This window comes from Panulirus ornatus, chromosome 46, assembly GCF_036320965.1.
Source record: "Panulirus ornatus isolate Po-2019 chromosome 46, ASM3632096v1, whole genome shotgun sequence".
In the NCBI taxonomy this organism is placed as follows: Eukaryota; Metazoa; Arthropoda; class Malacostraca; order Decapoda; family Palinuridae; genus Panulirus; species Panulirus ornatus.
Window position 1 is genome coordinate 27332889 of NC_092269.1, and position 17854 is coordinate 27350742.

The 17854-nt window shown below is 28.2% G+C and overlaps 1 protein-coding gene across 1 annotated transcript in view; it reads left to right on the forward strand.

The window, feature by feature from the left end:
* The first annotated feature begins 13431 nt into the window (after positions 1–13431).
* Positions 13432–17854, forward strand: part of Cdc5 (cell division cycle protein 21) — an 83257-nt gene continuing 78834 nt past the window's right edge. Inside the window, exon 1 of the mRNA XM_071689362.1 lies at positions 13432–13446. Coding sequence (XP_071545463.1) covers positions 13432–13446 — 15 coding nt within the window. The remainder of the gene's footprint in view (positions 13447–17854) is intronic.

Consider the following 17854-nt stretch of genomic DNA (forward strand, 5'->3'; position numbering starts at 1 on the left):
ATTCTAAAAAACAAAAACATTTCTTCATTTTCATTCCTAGGGGGGGGGGGGGGGGGGGGGGGGGGGGGGGGGGGAGGGGAAGGGGGGGGGGGGGGGGTAGGGGGGGGGGGGGGGGGGGGGGGGGGGGGGGGGGGGGGGGGGGGGTGGGGGGGAGGGGGGGGGGGGGGAGGGGGGGAGGGGGGGAGGGGGGGGGGGGGGGGAGGGGGGGGGGGGGGGAAAAACGATTCTTCATGTTTTAAGAGCCGTATTGATCGAAAAAAAAATTTCCCTGAAAAATTCTTTGCCATTTTTTATCATTTCTCTTAACAGATCTTAAAAACGAACATTCTACATTTTTACATCATTTAATAGTGGTTAGAAACTGTATAGAAATCTATTTCTTTTCTAAAGACTTCCCTACCTTTTCTTATTTCTTTTTAACGGTAATAAATAATCTTAAAAACAAAGATTCTTCATTTTTATATCATAGAAAAACGATTTTTCATATTTTAAGAGCTGTATTGATCGAAAAAGAAATTTCCCTGAAAAATTCCATGCCATTCTTTTGTCACTACTATTAAAAACGATCATTCTCCATTTTTATATCGTTCAAGGTGAATTAAATCTATTTAGAATTTCCTTTTTTTTTCTCTTTCTTCGAAATAGATAATCTTGAAAACAGAGATTCTTCATTTTCATATCCTAGACAAGCTATTCCTCATGTTTTCAGATCTTTATTGATCCGAAAAAAGTTTCCCTGAAAAATTCCCAGCCATTTTTGGTTATTACTCGTAATATAAGGTCTAAAAACGAAGATTCTCCATTTTTACATCGTTTGATAATGTCTAGAAAACTCTATTGAAGTCTATTTTAGAAGGTACATATAATCTAAAGATTATATGTACCTTATTATATTAATAAGACAGTTATTCTTTATTTTCATATCCTATAAAAACGATTTCTCATGAAAAAAAAATTCCCTGAAAAATTCCCGCCATTTTTTTTCATTACTCGTATCAGATGTTAGCTGTATTGAAAGCTATTTAGAAAATATATTTCATTCCTAAGAAATTCCCTACCTCTTTTTCTTTCTCTTTAGCGTTAATAGATAATCTTAAAAACAAAGATTCTTCATTTTCATGTTTTAAGACCTGTATTGATCGGATAAAAAATTTCCCTGAAAAATTCCCTGCCATTTTTTGTCATTATTCGTATCAGAGGATCTCTAAAACGAACATTCTCCATTTTTCATAGTTTTTAGAAAGGTGTATTGAAATCTAATTAAAAAGTATATTTTATCCCTAAAGAATTACCTACCTTTTTTTCTTTCTCTTTAGCGGTAATAGATAATCTTAAAAACAAACATTCTTCATTTTCATATCCTAGAAAAACGATTCTTCATGTTTTAAGAGCCGTATTGATCGAAAAAAAAATTTCCCTGAAAAATTCTTTGCCATTTTTTTTCATTTCTCATAACAGATCTTAAAAACGAACATTCTACATTTTTACATCGTTTAATAGTGGTTAGAAACTGTATAGAAATCTATTTCTTTTCTAAAGAATTCCCTACCTTTTCTTATTTCTTTTTAACGGTAATAAATAATCTTAAAAACAAAGATTCTTCATTTTTATATCATAGAAAAACGATTTTTCATATTTTAAGAGCTGTATTGATCGAAAAAGAAATTTCCCTGAAAAATTCCATGCCATTCTTTTGTCACTACTATTAAAAACGATCATTCTCCATTTTTATATCGTTCAAGGTGAATTAAATCTATTTAGAATTTCCTTTTTTTTTCTCTTTCTTCGAAATAGATAATCTTGAAAACAGAGATTCTTCATTTTCATATCCTAGACAAGCTATTCCTCATGTTTTCAGATCTTTATTGATCCGAAAAAAGTTTCCCTGAAAAATTCCCAGCCATTTTTGGTTATTACTCGTAATATAAGGTCTAAAAACGAAGATTCTCCATTTTTACATCGTTTGATAATGTCTAGAAAACTCTATTGAAGTCTATTTTAGAAGGTACATATAATCTAAAGATTATATGTACCTTATTATATTAATAAGACAGTTATTCTTTATTTTCATATCCTATAAAAACGATTTCTCTTGAAAAAAAAATTCCCTGAAAAATTCCCGCCATTTTTTTTTCATTACTCGTATCAGATGTTAAAATCGAACATTCTCCATTTTTACATCGTTTAATAGTGTTTAAAAAGCTGTATTGAAAGTATATTTCCTCTAAAGAATTCCCTACCTATTTATTCTTTCTCTTTAGCTGTATAAGATAATCTTAAAAACAAAGATTCTTCATCTTCATTTCCTAGAAAAACGGTTCTTCATGTTTTAAGATCTGTATTGATCGAAAAAGAAATTTCCCTGAAAAATTCCCTACCAATTCTTGTCATTACCTATAACAGATCTTAAAAACGAACATTCTCCATTTCTATGACGCCTCATAGTGTTTAGAATGTATTGAAATCTATTTAAAAAGTTTATTTTAACAAAGAATTTCCTACCTCTTTTCTTCTACATCGTTTAATAGTGTTCTTTTTAACGGTAGTAGATAATCTTAAAAACAAAGATTCTTCATTTTCATATCGTAGAAAAACAAAATTATCTAAAAAATTCCCTTCCATTTTTTGTCACTACTCGTAACGGAAGATCTTAAAAACGATCATTCTCCATTTTTACATCGTTTAGTAGTGTTCAGAAAGGTGAATTAAATCTACCTCTTATCCTTAAAGAATTTTCTTTTTTTTTTCTTTCTCTTTCTTCGTAAAAACAGAGATTTTTCATTTTCATATGCTGAAAAAACGATTCCTCATGTTTTGAGATCTTTATTGATCGAAAAAAAAAAACCCTGAAAAATTCCCTGCCATTCTTAAAAGGAACATTCTTCAAATTTATATCGTTTAATAAATCTATTGAAATCTATTGACAAAGTATATTTTATCCCTATAAAATTCCCTACCTCTTTTTCTTTTTCTTCAGCGGTAATAGATTATCTTAAAAACAAAGATTCTGCATTTCCATATTCTCGAAAAACGATTCCTTATATTATAAGAACTGTATCGATCGAAAAAAAAATTTCCCTGAAAAACTTCCTGCCATTTTTTCATCTCTACATTTTTCATAGTGTTTAAAAAGCTGTATTAAAATCTGTTCAGAAAGTATATTGTATCCCTAAAGAAATACCTACCTTTTTTTCTTTCTCTTTAGCGGTAATAGATAATCTTAAAAACAAATATTCTTCATTTTCATATCCTAGAAAAACGATTCCTCATGTTTTAAGAGCTGTATTGATCGAAAAACAAATTTCCCTGAAAAATTCCCTGCCATTTTTTTCGTTTTTAGTAACAGACCAAACATTATTTTTACATCGTTTAATAGTATTTAGAAATCTGTATTGAAATCTATTTCTTTCCTAAAGAATTCCTTACCTTTTCTTTCTTTTTAACGTTAATAGATAATCTTAAAAACAAAGATTCTTCATTTTCATATCGTAGAAAAACGTTTTTTCATATTTTAAGAGCTGTATTGATCGAAAAACAAATTTCCCTAAGAAATTCCCTGCCATTTTTTGTAACGGAAGATCTTAAAAACGATCATTCTCCATTTTTACATCGTTTAATGGTGTTCCGAAAGGTGAATCAAATCTATTTAGAAGGTATATTTTATCCCTAAAGAATTTCCTTTTTTTTAATTTCTTTCTTCGTAATAGAGATTTTTCACTTTCATATGCTAAAAAAACGATACCTCATGTTTTGAGATCTTTATTGATCGAAAAAAAGAATCTGAAAAATTCCGCCATTTTTGGTCATTTCTCGTAATGTAAGATCTAAAAACGAAGACTCTCCATTTTTACATCGTTTAATAGTTTAGAAAACTGTATTGAAATCGATTTAGAAGGTATATATAATAATAAAGACAGTGATTCTTAATTTTCATATCCTATAAAAACGATTCCTCACGAATTGAGATCGGCATTCATCGGAAAAAAATTCCCTGAAAAATTCCCTACCATTTTTTGTCATTACTCGTATCAGATGTTAAAATCGAACATTCTCCACCATTATGTCGTTGAATAATGTTTAAAAAGCTGTATTGAAAGTATATTTTCTCCAAAGAATTCCCTACCTTTTCATTCTTACTCTTTAGCTGTATAAGATAATCTTAAAAACAAAGATTATTCAAATTTCCTAGAAAAACGATTCCTCATGTTTTAAGATCTGTATTGGTCGAAAAAAAAATTTCCCTGAAAAATTCCCTGCCATTTTCTGTCTTAAAAACGACCATTCTCCATTTCTACATCACATTTTTACATTACATTAGAAAGCTTTTGCCTTTTTCTTTCTCTTTAGCTGTAATAGATAATCTTAAAAACAAAAATTCTTCATTTCTATAATCTCGAAAAACAATTCCTGATATTTTAAGAGCTGTTTTGATCGAAAAACAAATTTTCCTGAAAAATTCCTTGCCATTTTTTCTTATGTCTCGTAACAGATCTTAAAAACGAACTATTTCATCCCTAAGGAATTCCTTACCTCTTTTTCTTTCTCTTTAATGGTAATAGATAATCTTAAAAACAAAGATTGTTCGTTTTCATGTCCTAGAAAAACGATATCTCAATATTGATAAAAAAAAATTTCCCTGAAAAATTCCCTGCTATTGTATGTCGTTTCTCGTAACAGATCAAAAGAATGATTCTCTATATCCATATTCTCTTTTCATGACCTAGAAAAAAGATTCCTCATATTGAGGAATTGATCGATTGTATTGATCGAAAAAAAATTTCCCTGAAAAATTCCCTGCCATTTTTGTCATTACTTGTAACAGATCTTAAAAAGGAACATTTTCATTTTCATATCGTTTAATAGTGTTTAAAAAGCTGTATTGAAATCTATTTAAAAAGTATATTTTATCCCTAAAAAATCTCCCTCTTTTTCTTTCTCTTTAGTTGTAACAGATATCCTTAAAAACAAAGATTCTTCATTTTCATATCATGGAAAAACAGTTCCTCATGTTTTAAGACCTGTATTGATGGAAAAAAAAAATTCTGTGAAAAATTCCCTGCAATTGTTTCTCGTTTTTCGTAACAGATCTGATGTTTAGAAAACTGTATTTAAAAAGTATAAGAAATTCCCTACCTTTTTTTATTTCTCTCTAGCGGTAATAGATAATCTTAAAAACAAAGATTCTTCATTTTCCTGATCTAGGAAAATGATTCCTCATTTTTTAAGAGCTGTATTGATCGAAAAAGAATTTCCCTGAAAAATTCCCTGCCATTTTTGTCATTACTCGTAACAGATCTTAAAAAGGAACATTCTCCATTGTTATACTGTTTAATGTAATAGCTGTATTGAAAGCTATTTAGAAAATATATTTCATTCCTAAGAAATTCCCTACCTCTTTTTCTTTCTCTTTAGCGTTAATAGATAATCTTAAAAACAAAGATTCTTCATTTTCATGTTTTAAGACCTGTATTGATCGGATAAAAAATTTCCCTGAAAAATTCCCTGCCATTTTTTGTCATTATTCGTATCAGAGGATCTCTAAAACGAACATTCTCCATTTTTCATAGTTTTTAGAAAGGTGTATTGAAATCTAATTAAAAAGTATATTCTATCCCTAAAGAATTACCTACCTTTTTTTCTTTCTCTTTAGCGGTAATAGATAATCTTAAAAACAAACATTCTTCATTTTCATATCCTAGAAAAACGATTCTTCATGTTTTAAGAGCCGTATTGATCGAAAAAAAAATTTCCCTGAAAAATTCTTTGCCATTTTTTTTCATTTCTCTTAACAGATCTTAAAAACGAACATTCTACATTTTTACATCGTTTAATAGTGGTTAGAAACTGTATAGAAATCTATTTCTTTTCTAAAGACTTCCCTACCTTTTCTTATTTCTTTTTAACGGTAATAAATAATCTTAAAAACAAAGATTCTTCATTTTTATATCATAGAAAAACGATTTTTCATATTTTAAGAGCTGTATTGATCGAAAAAGAAATTTCCCTGAAAAATTCCATGCCATTCTTTTGTCACTACTATTAAAAACGATCATTCTCCATTTTTATATCGTTCAAGGTGAATTAAATCTATTTAGAATTTCCTTTTTTTTTCTCTTTCTTCGAAATAGATAATCTTGAAAACAGAGATTCTTCATTTTCATATCCTAGACAAGCTATTCCTCATGTTTTCAGATCTTTATTGATCCGAAAAAAGTTTCCCTGAAAAATTCCCAGCCATTTTTGGTTATTACTCGTAATATAAGGTCTAAAAACGAAGATTCTCCATTTTTACATCGTTTGATAATGTCTAGAAAACTCTATTGAAGTCTATTTTAGAAGGTACATATAATCTAAAGATTATATGTACCTTATTATATTAATAAGACAGTTATTCTTTATTTTCATATCCTATAAAAACGATTTCTCTTGAAAAAAAAATTCCCTGAAAAATTCCCGCCATTTTTTTTTCATTACTCGTATCAGATGTTAAAATCGAACATTCTCCATTTTTACATCGTTTAATAGTGTTTAAAAAGCTGTATTGAAAGTATATTTCCTCTAAAGAATTCCCTACCTAATTATTCTTTCTCTTTAGCTGTATAAGATAATCTTAAAAACAAAGATTCTTCATCTTCATTTCCTAGAAAAACGGTTCTTCATGTTTTAAGATCTGTATTGATCGAAAAAGAAATTTCCCTGAAAAATTCCCTACCAATTCTTGTCATTACCTATAACAGATCTTAAAAACGAACATTCTCCATTTCTATGACGCCTCATAGTGTTTAGAATGTATTGAAATCTATTTAAAAAGTTTATTTTAACAAAGAATTTCCTACCTCTTTTCTTCTACATCGTTTAATAGTGTTCTTTTTAACGGTAGTAGATAATCTTAAAAACAAAGATTCTTCATTTTCATATCGTAGAAAAACAAAATTATCTAAAAAATTCCCTTCCATTTTTTGTCACTACTCGTAACGGAAGATCTTAAAAACGATCATTCTCCATTTTTACATCGTTTAGTAGTGTTCAGAAAGGTGAATTAAATCTACCTCTTATCCTTAAAGAATTTTCTTTTTTTTTTCTTTCTCTTTCTTCGTAAAAACAGAGATTTTTCATTTTCATATGCTGAAAAAACGATTCCTCATGTTTTGAGATCTTTATTGATCGAAAAAAAAAACCCTGAAAAATTCCCTGCCATTCTTAAAAGGAACATTCTTCAAATTTATATCGTTTAATAAATCTATTGAAATCTATTGACAAAGTATATTTTATCCCTATAAAATTCCCTACCTCTTTTTCTTTTTCTTCAGCGGTAATAGATTATCTTAAAAACAAAGATTCTGCATTTCCATATTCTCGAAAAACGATTCCTTATATTATAAGAACTGTATCGATCGAAAAAAAAATTTCCCTGAAAAACTTCCTGCCATTTTTTCATCTCTACATTTTTCATAGTGTTTAAAAAGCTGTATTAAAATCTGTTCAGAAAGTATATTGTATCCCTAAAGAAATACCTACCTTTTTTTCTTTCTCTTTAGCGGTAATAGATAATCTTAAAAACAAATATTCTTCATTTTCATATCCTAGAAAAACGATTCCTCATGTTTTAAGAGCTGTATTGATCGAAAAACAAATTTCCCTGAAAAATTCCCTGCCATTTTTTTCGTTTTTAGTAACAGACCAAACATTATTTTTACATCGTTTAATAGTATTTAGAAATCTGTATTGAAATCTATTTCTTTCCTAAAGAATTCCTTACCTTTTCTTTCTTTTTAACGTTAATAGATAATCTTAAAAACAAAGATTCTTCATTTTCATATCGTAGAAAAACGTTTTTTCATATTTTAAGAGCTGTATTGATCGAAAAACAAATTTCCCTAAGAAATTCCCTGCCATTTTTTGTAACGGAAGATCTTAAAAACGATCATTCTCCATTTTTACATCGTTTAATGGTGTTCCGAAAGGTGAATCAAATCTATTTAGAAGGTATATTTTATCCCTAAAGAATTTCCTTTTTTTTAATTTCTTTCTTCGTAATAGAGATTTTTCACTTTCATATGCTAAAAAAACGATACCTCATGTTTTGAGATCTTTATTGATCGAAAAAAAGAATCTGAAAAATTCCGCCATTTTTGGTCATTTCTCGTAATGTAAGATCTAAAAACGAAGACTCTCCATTTTTACATCGTTTAATAGTTTAGAAAACTGTATTGAAATCGATTTAGAAGGTATATATAATAATAAAGACAGTGATTCTTAATTTTCATATCCTATAAAAACGATTCCTCACGAATTGAGATCGGCATTCATCGGAAAAAAATTCCCTGAAAAATTCCCTACCATTTTTTGTCATTACTCGTATCAGATGTTAAAATCGAACATTCTCCACCATTATGTCGTTGAATAATGTTTAAAAAGCTGTATTGAAAGTATATTTTCTCCAAAGAATTCCCTACCTTTTCATTCTTACTCTTTAGCTGTATAAGATAATCTTAAAAACAAAGATTATTCAAATTTCCTAGAAAAACGATTCCTCATGTTTTAAGATCTGTATTGGTCGAAAAAAAAATTTCCCTGAAAAATTCCCTGCCATTTTCTGTCTTAAAAACGACCATTCTCCATTTCTACATCACATTTTTACATTACATTAGAAAGCTTTTGCCTTTTTCTTTCTCTTTAGCTGTAATAGATAATCTTAAAAACAAAAATTCTTCATTTCTATAATCTCGAAAAACAATTCCTGATATTTTAAGAGCTGTTTTGATCGAAAAACAAATTTTCCTGAAAAATTCCTTGCCATTTTTTCTTATGTCTCGTAACAGATCTTAAAAACGAACTATTTCATCCCTAAGGAATTCCTTACCTCTTTTTCTTTCTCTTTAATGGTAATAGATAATCTTAAAAACAAAGATTGTTCGTTTTCATGTCCTAGAAAAACGATATCTCAATATTGATAAAAAAAAATTTCCCTGAAAAATTCCCTGCTATTGTATGTCGTTTCTCGTAACAGATCAAAAGAATGATTCTCTATATCCATATTCTCTTTTCATGACCTAGAAAAAAGATTCCTCATATTGAGGAATTGATCGATTGTATTGATCGAAAAAAAATTTCCCTGAAAAATTCCCTGCCATTTTTGTCATTACTTGTAACAGATCTTAAAAAGGAACATTTTCATTTTCATATCGTTTAATAGTGTTTAAAAAGCTGTATTGAAATCTATTTAAAAAGTATATTTTATCCCTAAAAAATCTCCCTCTTTTTCTTTCTCTTTAGTTGTAACAGATATCCTTAAAAACAAAGATTCTTCATTTTCATATCATGGAAAAACAGTTCCTCATGTTTTAAGACCTGTATTGATGGAAAAAAAAAATTCTGTGAAAAATTCCCTGCAATTGTTTCTCGTTTTTCGTAACAGATCTGATGTTTAGAAAACTGTATTTAAAAAGTATAAGAAATTCCCTACCTTTTTTTATTTCTCTCTAGCGGTAATAGATAATCTTAAAAACAAAGATTCTTCATTTTCCTGATCTAGGAAAATGATTCCTCATTTTTTAAGAGCTGTATTGATCGAAAAAGAATTTCCCTGAAAAATTCCCTGCCATTTTTGTCATTACTCGTAACAGATCTTAAAAAGGAACATTCTCCATTGTTATACTGTTTAATGTAATAGCTGTATTGAAAGCTATTTAGAAAATATATTTCATTCCTAAGAAATTCCCTACCTCTTTTTCTTTCTCTTTAGCGTTAATAGATAATCTTAAAAACAAAGATTCTTCATTTTCATGTTTTAAGACCTGTATTGATCGGATAAAAAATTTCCCTGAAAAATTCCCTGCCATTTTTTGTCATTATTCGTATCAGAGGATCTCTAAAACGAACATTCTCCATTTTTCATAGTTTTTAGAAAGGTGTATTGAAATCTAATTAAAAAGTATATTCTATCCCTAAAGAATTACCTACCTTTTTTTCTTTCTCTTTAGCGGTAATAGATAATCTTAAAAACAAACATTCTTCATTTTCATATCCTAGAAAAACGATTCTTCATGTTTTAAGAGCCGTATTGATCGAAAAAAAAATTTCCCTGAAAAATTCTTTGCCATTTTTTATCATTTCTCTTAACAGATCTTAAAAACGAACATTCTACATTTTTACATCATTTAATAGTGGTTAGAAACTGTATAGAAATCTATTTCTTTTCTAAAGACTTCCCTACCTTTTCTTATTTCTTTTTAACGGTAATAAATAATCTTAAAAACAAAGATTCTTCATTTTTATATCATAGAAAAACGATTTTTCATATTTTAAGAGCTGTATTGATCGAAAAAGAAATTTCCCTGAAAAATTCCATGCCATTCTTTTGTCACTACTATTAAAAACGATCATTCTCCATTTTTATATCGTTCAAGGTGAATTAAATCTATTTAGAATTTCCTTTTTTTTTCTCTTTCTTCGAAATAGATAATCTTGAAAACAGAGATTCTTCATTTTCATATCCTAGACAAGCTATTCCTCATGTTTTCAGATCTTTATTGATCCGAAAAAAGTTTCCCTGAAAAATTCCCAGCCATTTTTGGTTATTACTCGTAATATAAGGTCTAAAAACGAAGATTCTCCATTTTTACATCGTTTGATAATGTCTAGAAAACTCTATTGAAGTCTATTTTAGAAGGTACATATAATCTAAAGATTATATGTACCTTATTATATTAATAAGACAGTTATTCTTTATTTTCATATCCTATAAAAACGATTTCTCATGAAAAAAAAATTCCCTGAAAAATTCCCGCCATTTTTTTTCATTACTCGTATCAGATGTTAGCTGTATTGAAAGCTATTTAGAAAATATATTTCATTCCTAAGAAATTCCCTACCTCTTTTTCTTTCTCTTTAGCGTTAATAGATAATCTTAAAAACAAAGATTCTTCATTTTCATGTTTTAAGACCTGTATTGATCGGATAAAAAATTTCCCTGAAAAATTCCCTGCCATTTTTTGTCATTATTCGTATCAGAGGATCTCTAAAACGAACATTCTCCATTTTTCATAGTTTTTAGAAAGGTGTATTGAAATCTAATTAAAAAGTATATTTTATCCCTAAAGAATTACCTACCTTTTTTTCTTTCTCTTTAGCGGTAATAGATAATCTTAAAAACAAACATTCTTCATTTTCATATCCTAGAAAAACGATTCTTCATGTTTTAAGAGCCGTATTGATCGAAAAAAAAATTTCCCTGAAAAATTCTTTGCCATTTTTTTTCATTTTTCATAACAGATCTTAAAAACGAACATTCTACATTTTTACATCGTTTAATAGTGGTTAGAAACTGTATAGAAATCTATTTCTTTTCTAAAGAATTCCCTACCTTTTCTTATTTCTTTTTAACGGTAATAAATAATCTTAAAAACAAAGATTCTTCATTTTTATATCATAGAAAAACGATTTTTCATATTTTAAGAGCTGTATTGATCGAAAAAGAAATTTCCCTGAAAAATTCCATGCCATTCTTTTGTCACTACTATTAAAAACGATCATTCTCCATTTTTATATCGTTCAAGGTGAATTAAATCTATTTAGAATTTCCTTTTTTTTTCTCTTTCTTCGAAATAGATAATCTTGAAAACAGAGATTCTTCATTTTCATATCCTAGACAAGCTATTCCTCATGTTTTCAGATCTTTATTGATCCGAAAAAAGTTTCCCTGAAAAATTCCCAGCCATTTTTGGTTATTACTCGTAATATAAGGTCTAAAAACGAAGATTCTCCATTTTTACATCGTTTGATAATGTCTAGAAAACTCTATTGAAGTCTATTTTAGAAGGTACATATAATCTAAAGATTATATGTACCTTATTATATTAATAAGACAGTTATTCTTTATTTTCATATCCTATAAAAACGATTTCTCTTGAAAAAAAAATTCCCTGAAAAATTCCCGCCATTTTTTTTTCATTACTCGTATCAGATGTTAAAATCGAACATTCTCCATTTTTACATCGTTTAATAGTGTTTAAAAAGCTGTATTGAAAGTATATTTCCTCTAAAGAATTCCCTACCTAATTATTCTTTCTCTTTAGCTGTATAAGATAATCTTAAAAACAAAGATTCTTCATCTTCATTTCCTAGAAAAACGGTTCTTCATGTTTTAAGATCTGTATTGATCGAAAAAGAAATTTCCCTGAAAAATTCCCTACCAATTCTTGTCATTACCTATAACAGATCTTAAAAACGAACATTCTCCATTTCTATGACGCCTCATAGTGTTTAGAATGTATTGAAATCTATTTAAAAAGTTTATTTTAACAAAGAATTTCCTACCTCTTTTCTTCTACATCGTTTAATAGTGTTCTTTTTAACGGTAGTAGATAATCTTAAAAACAAAGATTCTTCATTTTCATATCGTAGAAAAACAAAATTATCTAAAAAATTCCCTTCCATTTTTTGTCACTACTCGTAACGGAAGATCTTAAAAACGATCATTCTCCATTTTTACATCGTTTAGTAGTGTTCAGAAAGGTGAATTAAATCTACCTCTTATCCTTAAAGAATTTTCTTTTTTTTTTCTTTCTCTTTCTTCGTAAAAACAGAGATTTTTCATTTTCATATGCTGAAAAAACGATTCCTCATGTTTTGAGATCTTTATTGATCGAAAAAAAAAACCCTGAAAAATTCCCTGCCATTCTTAAAAGGAACATTCTTCAAATTTATATCGTTTAATAAATCTATTGAAATCTATTGACAAAGTATATTTTATCCCTATAAAATTCCCTACCTCTTTTTCTTTTTCTTCAGCGGTAATAGATTATCTTAAAAACAAAGATTCTGCATTTCCATATTCTCGAAAAACGATTCCTTATATTATAAGAACTGTATCGATCGAAAAAAAAATTTCCCTGAAAAACTTCCTGCCATTTTTTCATCTCTACATTTTTCATAGTGTTTAAAAAGCTGTATTAAAATCTGTTCAGAAAGTATATTGTATCCCTAAAGAAATACCTACCTTTTTTTCTTTCTCTTTAGCGGTAATAGATAATCTTAAAAACAAATATTCTTCATTTTCATATCCTAGAAAAACGATTCCTCATGTTTTAAGAGCTGTATTGATCGAAAAACAAATTTCCCTGAAAAATTCCCTGCCATTTTTTTCGTTTTTAGTAACAGACCAAACATTATTTTTACATCGTTTAATAGTATTTAGAAATCTGTATTGAAATCTATTTCTTTCCTAAAGAATTCCTTACCTTTTCTTTCTTTTTAACGTTAATAGATAATCTTAAAAACAAAGATTCTTCATTTTCATATCGTAGAAAAACGTTTTTTCATATTTTAAGAGCTGTATTGATCGAAAAACAAATTTCCCTAAGAAATTCCCTGCCATTTTTTGTAACGGAAGATCTTAAAAACGATCATTCTCCATTTTTACATCGTTTAATGGTGTTCCGAAAGGTGAATCAAATCTATTTAGAAGGTATATTTTATCCCTAAAGAATTTCCTTTTTTTTAATTTCTTTCTTCGTAATAGAGATTTTTCACTTTCATATGCTAAAAAAACGATACCTCATGTTTTGAGATCTTTATTGATCGAAAAAAAGAATCTGAAAAATTCCGCCATTTTTGGTCATTTCTCGTAATGTAAGATCTAAAAACGAAGACTCTCCATTTTTACATCGTTTAATAGTTTAGAAAACTGTATTGAAATCGATTTAGAAGGTATATATAATAATAAAGACAGTGATTCTTAATTTTCATATCCTATAAAAACGATTCCTCACGAATTGAGATCGGCATTCATCGGAAAAAAATTCCCTGAAAAATTCCCTACCATTTTTTGTCATTACTCGTATCAGATGTTAAAATCGAACATTCTCCACCATTATGTCGTTGAATAATGTTTAAAAAGCTGTATTGAAAGTATATTTTCTCCAAAGAATTCCCTACCTTTTCATTCTTACTCTTTAGCTGTATAAGATAATCTTAAAAACAAAGATTATTCAAATTTCCTAGAAAAACGATTCCTCATGTTTTAAGATCTGTATTGGTCGAAAAAAAAATTTCCCTGAAAAATTCCCTGCCATTTTCTGTCTTAAAAACGACCATTCTCCATTTCTACATCACATTTTTACATTACATTAGAAAGCTTTTGCCTTTTTCTTTCTCTTTAGCTGTAATAGATAATCTTAAAAACAAAAATTCTTCATTTCTATAATCTCGAAAAACAATTCCTGATATTTTAAGAGCTGTTTTGATCGAAAAACAAATTTTCCTGAAAAATTCCTTGCCATTTTTTCTTATGTCTCGTAACAGATCTTAAAAACGAACTATTTCATCCCTAAGGAATTCCTTACCTCTTTTTCTTTCTCTTTAATGGTAATAGATAATCTTAAAAACAAAGATTGTTCGTTTTCATGTCCTAGAAAAACGATATCTCAATATTGATAAAAAAAAATTTCCCTGAAAAATTCCCTGCTATTGTATGTCGTTTCTCGTAACAGATCAAAAGAATGATTCTCTATATCCATATTCTCTTTTCATGACCTAGAAAAAAGATTCCTCATATTGAGGAATTGATCGATTGTATTGATCGAAAAAAAATTTCCCTGAAAAATTCCCTGCCATTTTTGTCATTACTTGTAACAGATCTTAAAAAGGAACATTTTCATTTTCATATCGTTTAATAGTGTTTAAAAAGCTGTATTGAAATCTATTTAAAAAGTATATTTTATCCCTAAAAAATCTCCCTCTTTTTCTTTCTCTTTAGTTGTAACAGATATCCTTAAAAACAAAGATTCTTCATTTTCATATCATGGAAAAACAGTTCCTCATGTTTTAAGACCTGTATTGATGGAAAAAAAAAATTCTGTGAAAAATTCCCTGCAATTGTTTCTCGTTTTTCGTAACAGATCTGATGTTTAGAAAACTGTATTTAAAAAGTATAAGAAATTCCCTACCTTTTTTTATTTCTCTCTAGCGGTAATAGATAATCTTAAAAACAAAGATTCTTCATTTTCCTGATCTAGGAAAATGATTCCTCATTTTTTAAGAGCTGTATTGATCGAAAAAGAATTTCCCTGAAAAATTCCCTGCCATTTTTGTCATTACTCGTAACAGATCTTAAAAAGGAACATTCTCCATTGTTATACTGTTTAATGTAATAGCTGTATTGAAAGCTATTTAGAAAATATATTTCATTCCTAAGAAATTCCCTACCTCTTTTTCTTTCTCTTTAGCGTTAATAGATAATCTTAAAAACAAAGATTCTTCATTTTCATGTTTTAAGACCTGTATTGATCGGATAAAAAATTTCCCTGAAAAATTCCCTGCCATTTTTTGTCATTATTCGTATCAGAGGATCTCTAAAACGAACATTCTCCATTTTTCATAGTTTTTAGAAAGGTGTATTGAAATCTAATTAAAAAGTATATTCTATCCCTAAAGAATTACCTACCTTTTTTTCTTTCTCTTTAGCGGTAATAGATAATCTTAAAAACAAACATTCTTCATTTTCATATCCTAGAAAAACGATTCTTCATGTTTTAAGAGCCGTATTGATCGAAAAAAAAATTTCCCTGAAAAATTCTTTGCCATTTTTTATCATTTCTCTTAACAGATCTTAAAAACGAACATTCTACATTTTTACATCATTTAATAGTGGTTAGAAACTGTATAGAAATCTATTTCTTTTCTAAAGACTTCCCTACCTTTTCTTATTTCTTTTTAACGGTAATAAATAATCTTAAAAACAAAGATTCTTCATTTTTATATCATAGAAAAACGATTTTTCATATTTTAAGAGCTGTATTGATCGAAAAAGAAATTTCCCTGAAAAATTCCATGCCATTCTTTTGTCACTACTATTAAAAACGATCATTCTCCATTTTTATATCGTTCAAGGTGAATTAAATCTATTTAGAATTTCCTTTTTTTTTCTCTTTCTTCGAAATAGATAATCTTGAAAACAGAGATTCTTCATTTTCATATCCTAGACAAGCTATTCCTCATGTTTTCAGATCTTTATTGATCCGAAAAAAGTTTCCCTGAAAAATTCCCAGCCATTTTTGGTTATTACTCGTAATATAAGGTCTAAAAACGAAGATTCTCCATTTTTACATCGTTTGATAATGTCTAGAAAACTCTATTGAAGTCTATTTTAGAAGGTACATATAATCTAAAGATTATATGTACCTTATTATATTAATAAGACAGTTATTCTTTATTTTCATATCCTATAAAAACGATTTCTCATGAAAAAAAAATTCCCTGAAAAATTCCCGCCATTTTTTTTCATTACTCGTATCAGATGTTAGCTGTATTGAAAGCTATTTAGAAAATATATTTCATTCCTAAGAAATTCCCTACCTCTTTTTCTTTCTCTTTAGCGTTAATAGATAATCTTAAAAACAAAGATTCTTCATTTTCATGTTTTAAGACCTGTATTGATCGGATAAAAAATTTCCCTGAAAAATTCCCTGCCATTTTTTGTCATTATTCGTATCAGAGGATCTCTAAAACGAACATTCTCCATTTTTCATAGTTTTTAGAAAGGTGTATTGAAATCTAATTAAAAAGTATATTTTATCCCTAAAGAATTACCTACCTTTTTTTCTTTCTCTTTAGCGGTAATAGATAATCTTAAAAACAAACATTCTTCATTTTCATATCCTAGAAAAACGATTCTTCATGTTTTAAGAGCCGTATTGATCGAAAAAAAAATTTCCCTGAAAAATTCTTTGCCATTTTTTTTCATTTTTCATAACAGATCTTAAAAACGAACATTCTACATTTTTACATCGTTTAATAGTGGTTAGAAACTGTATAGAAATCTATTTCTTTTCTAAAGAATTCCCTACCTTTTCTTATTTCTTTTTAACGGTAATAAATAATCTTAAAAACAAAGATTCTTCATTTTTATATCATAGAAAAACGATTTTTCATATTTTAAGAGCTGTATTGATCGAAAAAGAAATTTCCCTGAAAAATTCCATGCCATTCTTTTGTCACTACTATTAAAAACGATCATTCTCCATTTTTATATCGTTCAAGGTGAATTAAATCTATTTAGAATTTCCTTTTTTTTTCTCTTTCTTCGAAATAGATAATCTTGAAAACAGAGATTCTTCATTTTCATATCCTAGACAAGCTATTCCTCATGTTTTCAGATCTTTATTGATCCGAAAAAAGTTTCCCTGAAAAATTCCCAGCCATTTTTGGTTATTACTCGTAATATAAGGTCTAAAAACGAAGATTCTCCATTTTTACATCGTTTGATAATGTCTAGAAAACTCTATTGAAGTCTATTTTAGAAGGTACATATAATCTAAAGATTATATGTACCTTATTATATTAATAAGACAGTTATTCTTTATTTTCATATCCTATAAAAACGATTTCTCTTGAAAAAAAAATTCCCTGAAAAATTCCCGCCATTTTTTTTTCATTACTCGTATCAGATGTTAAAATCGAACATTCTCCATTTTTACATCGTTTAATAGTGTTTAAAAAGCTGTATTGAAAGTATATTTCCTCTAAAGAATTCCCTACCTAATTATTCTTTCTCTTTAGCTGTATAAGATAATCTTAAAAACAAAGATTCTTCATCTTCATTTCCTAGAAAAACGGTTCTTCATGTTTTAAGATCTGTATTGATCGAAAAAGAAATTTCCCTGAAAAATTCCCTACCAATTCTTGTCATTACCTATAACAGATCTTAAAAACGAACATTCTCCATTTCTATGACGCCTCATAGTGTTTAGAATGTATTGAAATCTATTTAAAAAGTTTATTTTAACAAAGAATTTCCTACCTCTTTTCTTCTACATCGTTTAATAGTGTTCTTTTTAACGGTAGTAGATAATCT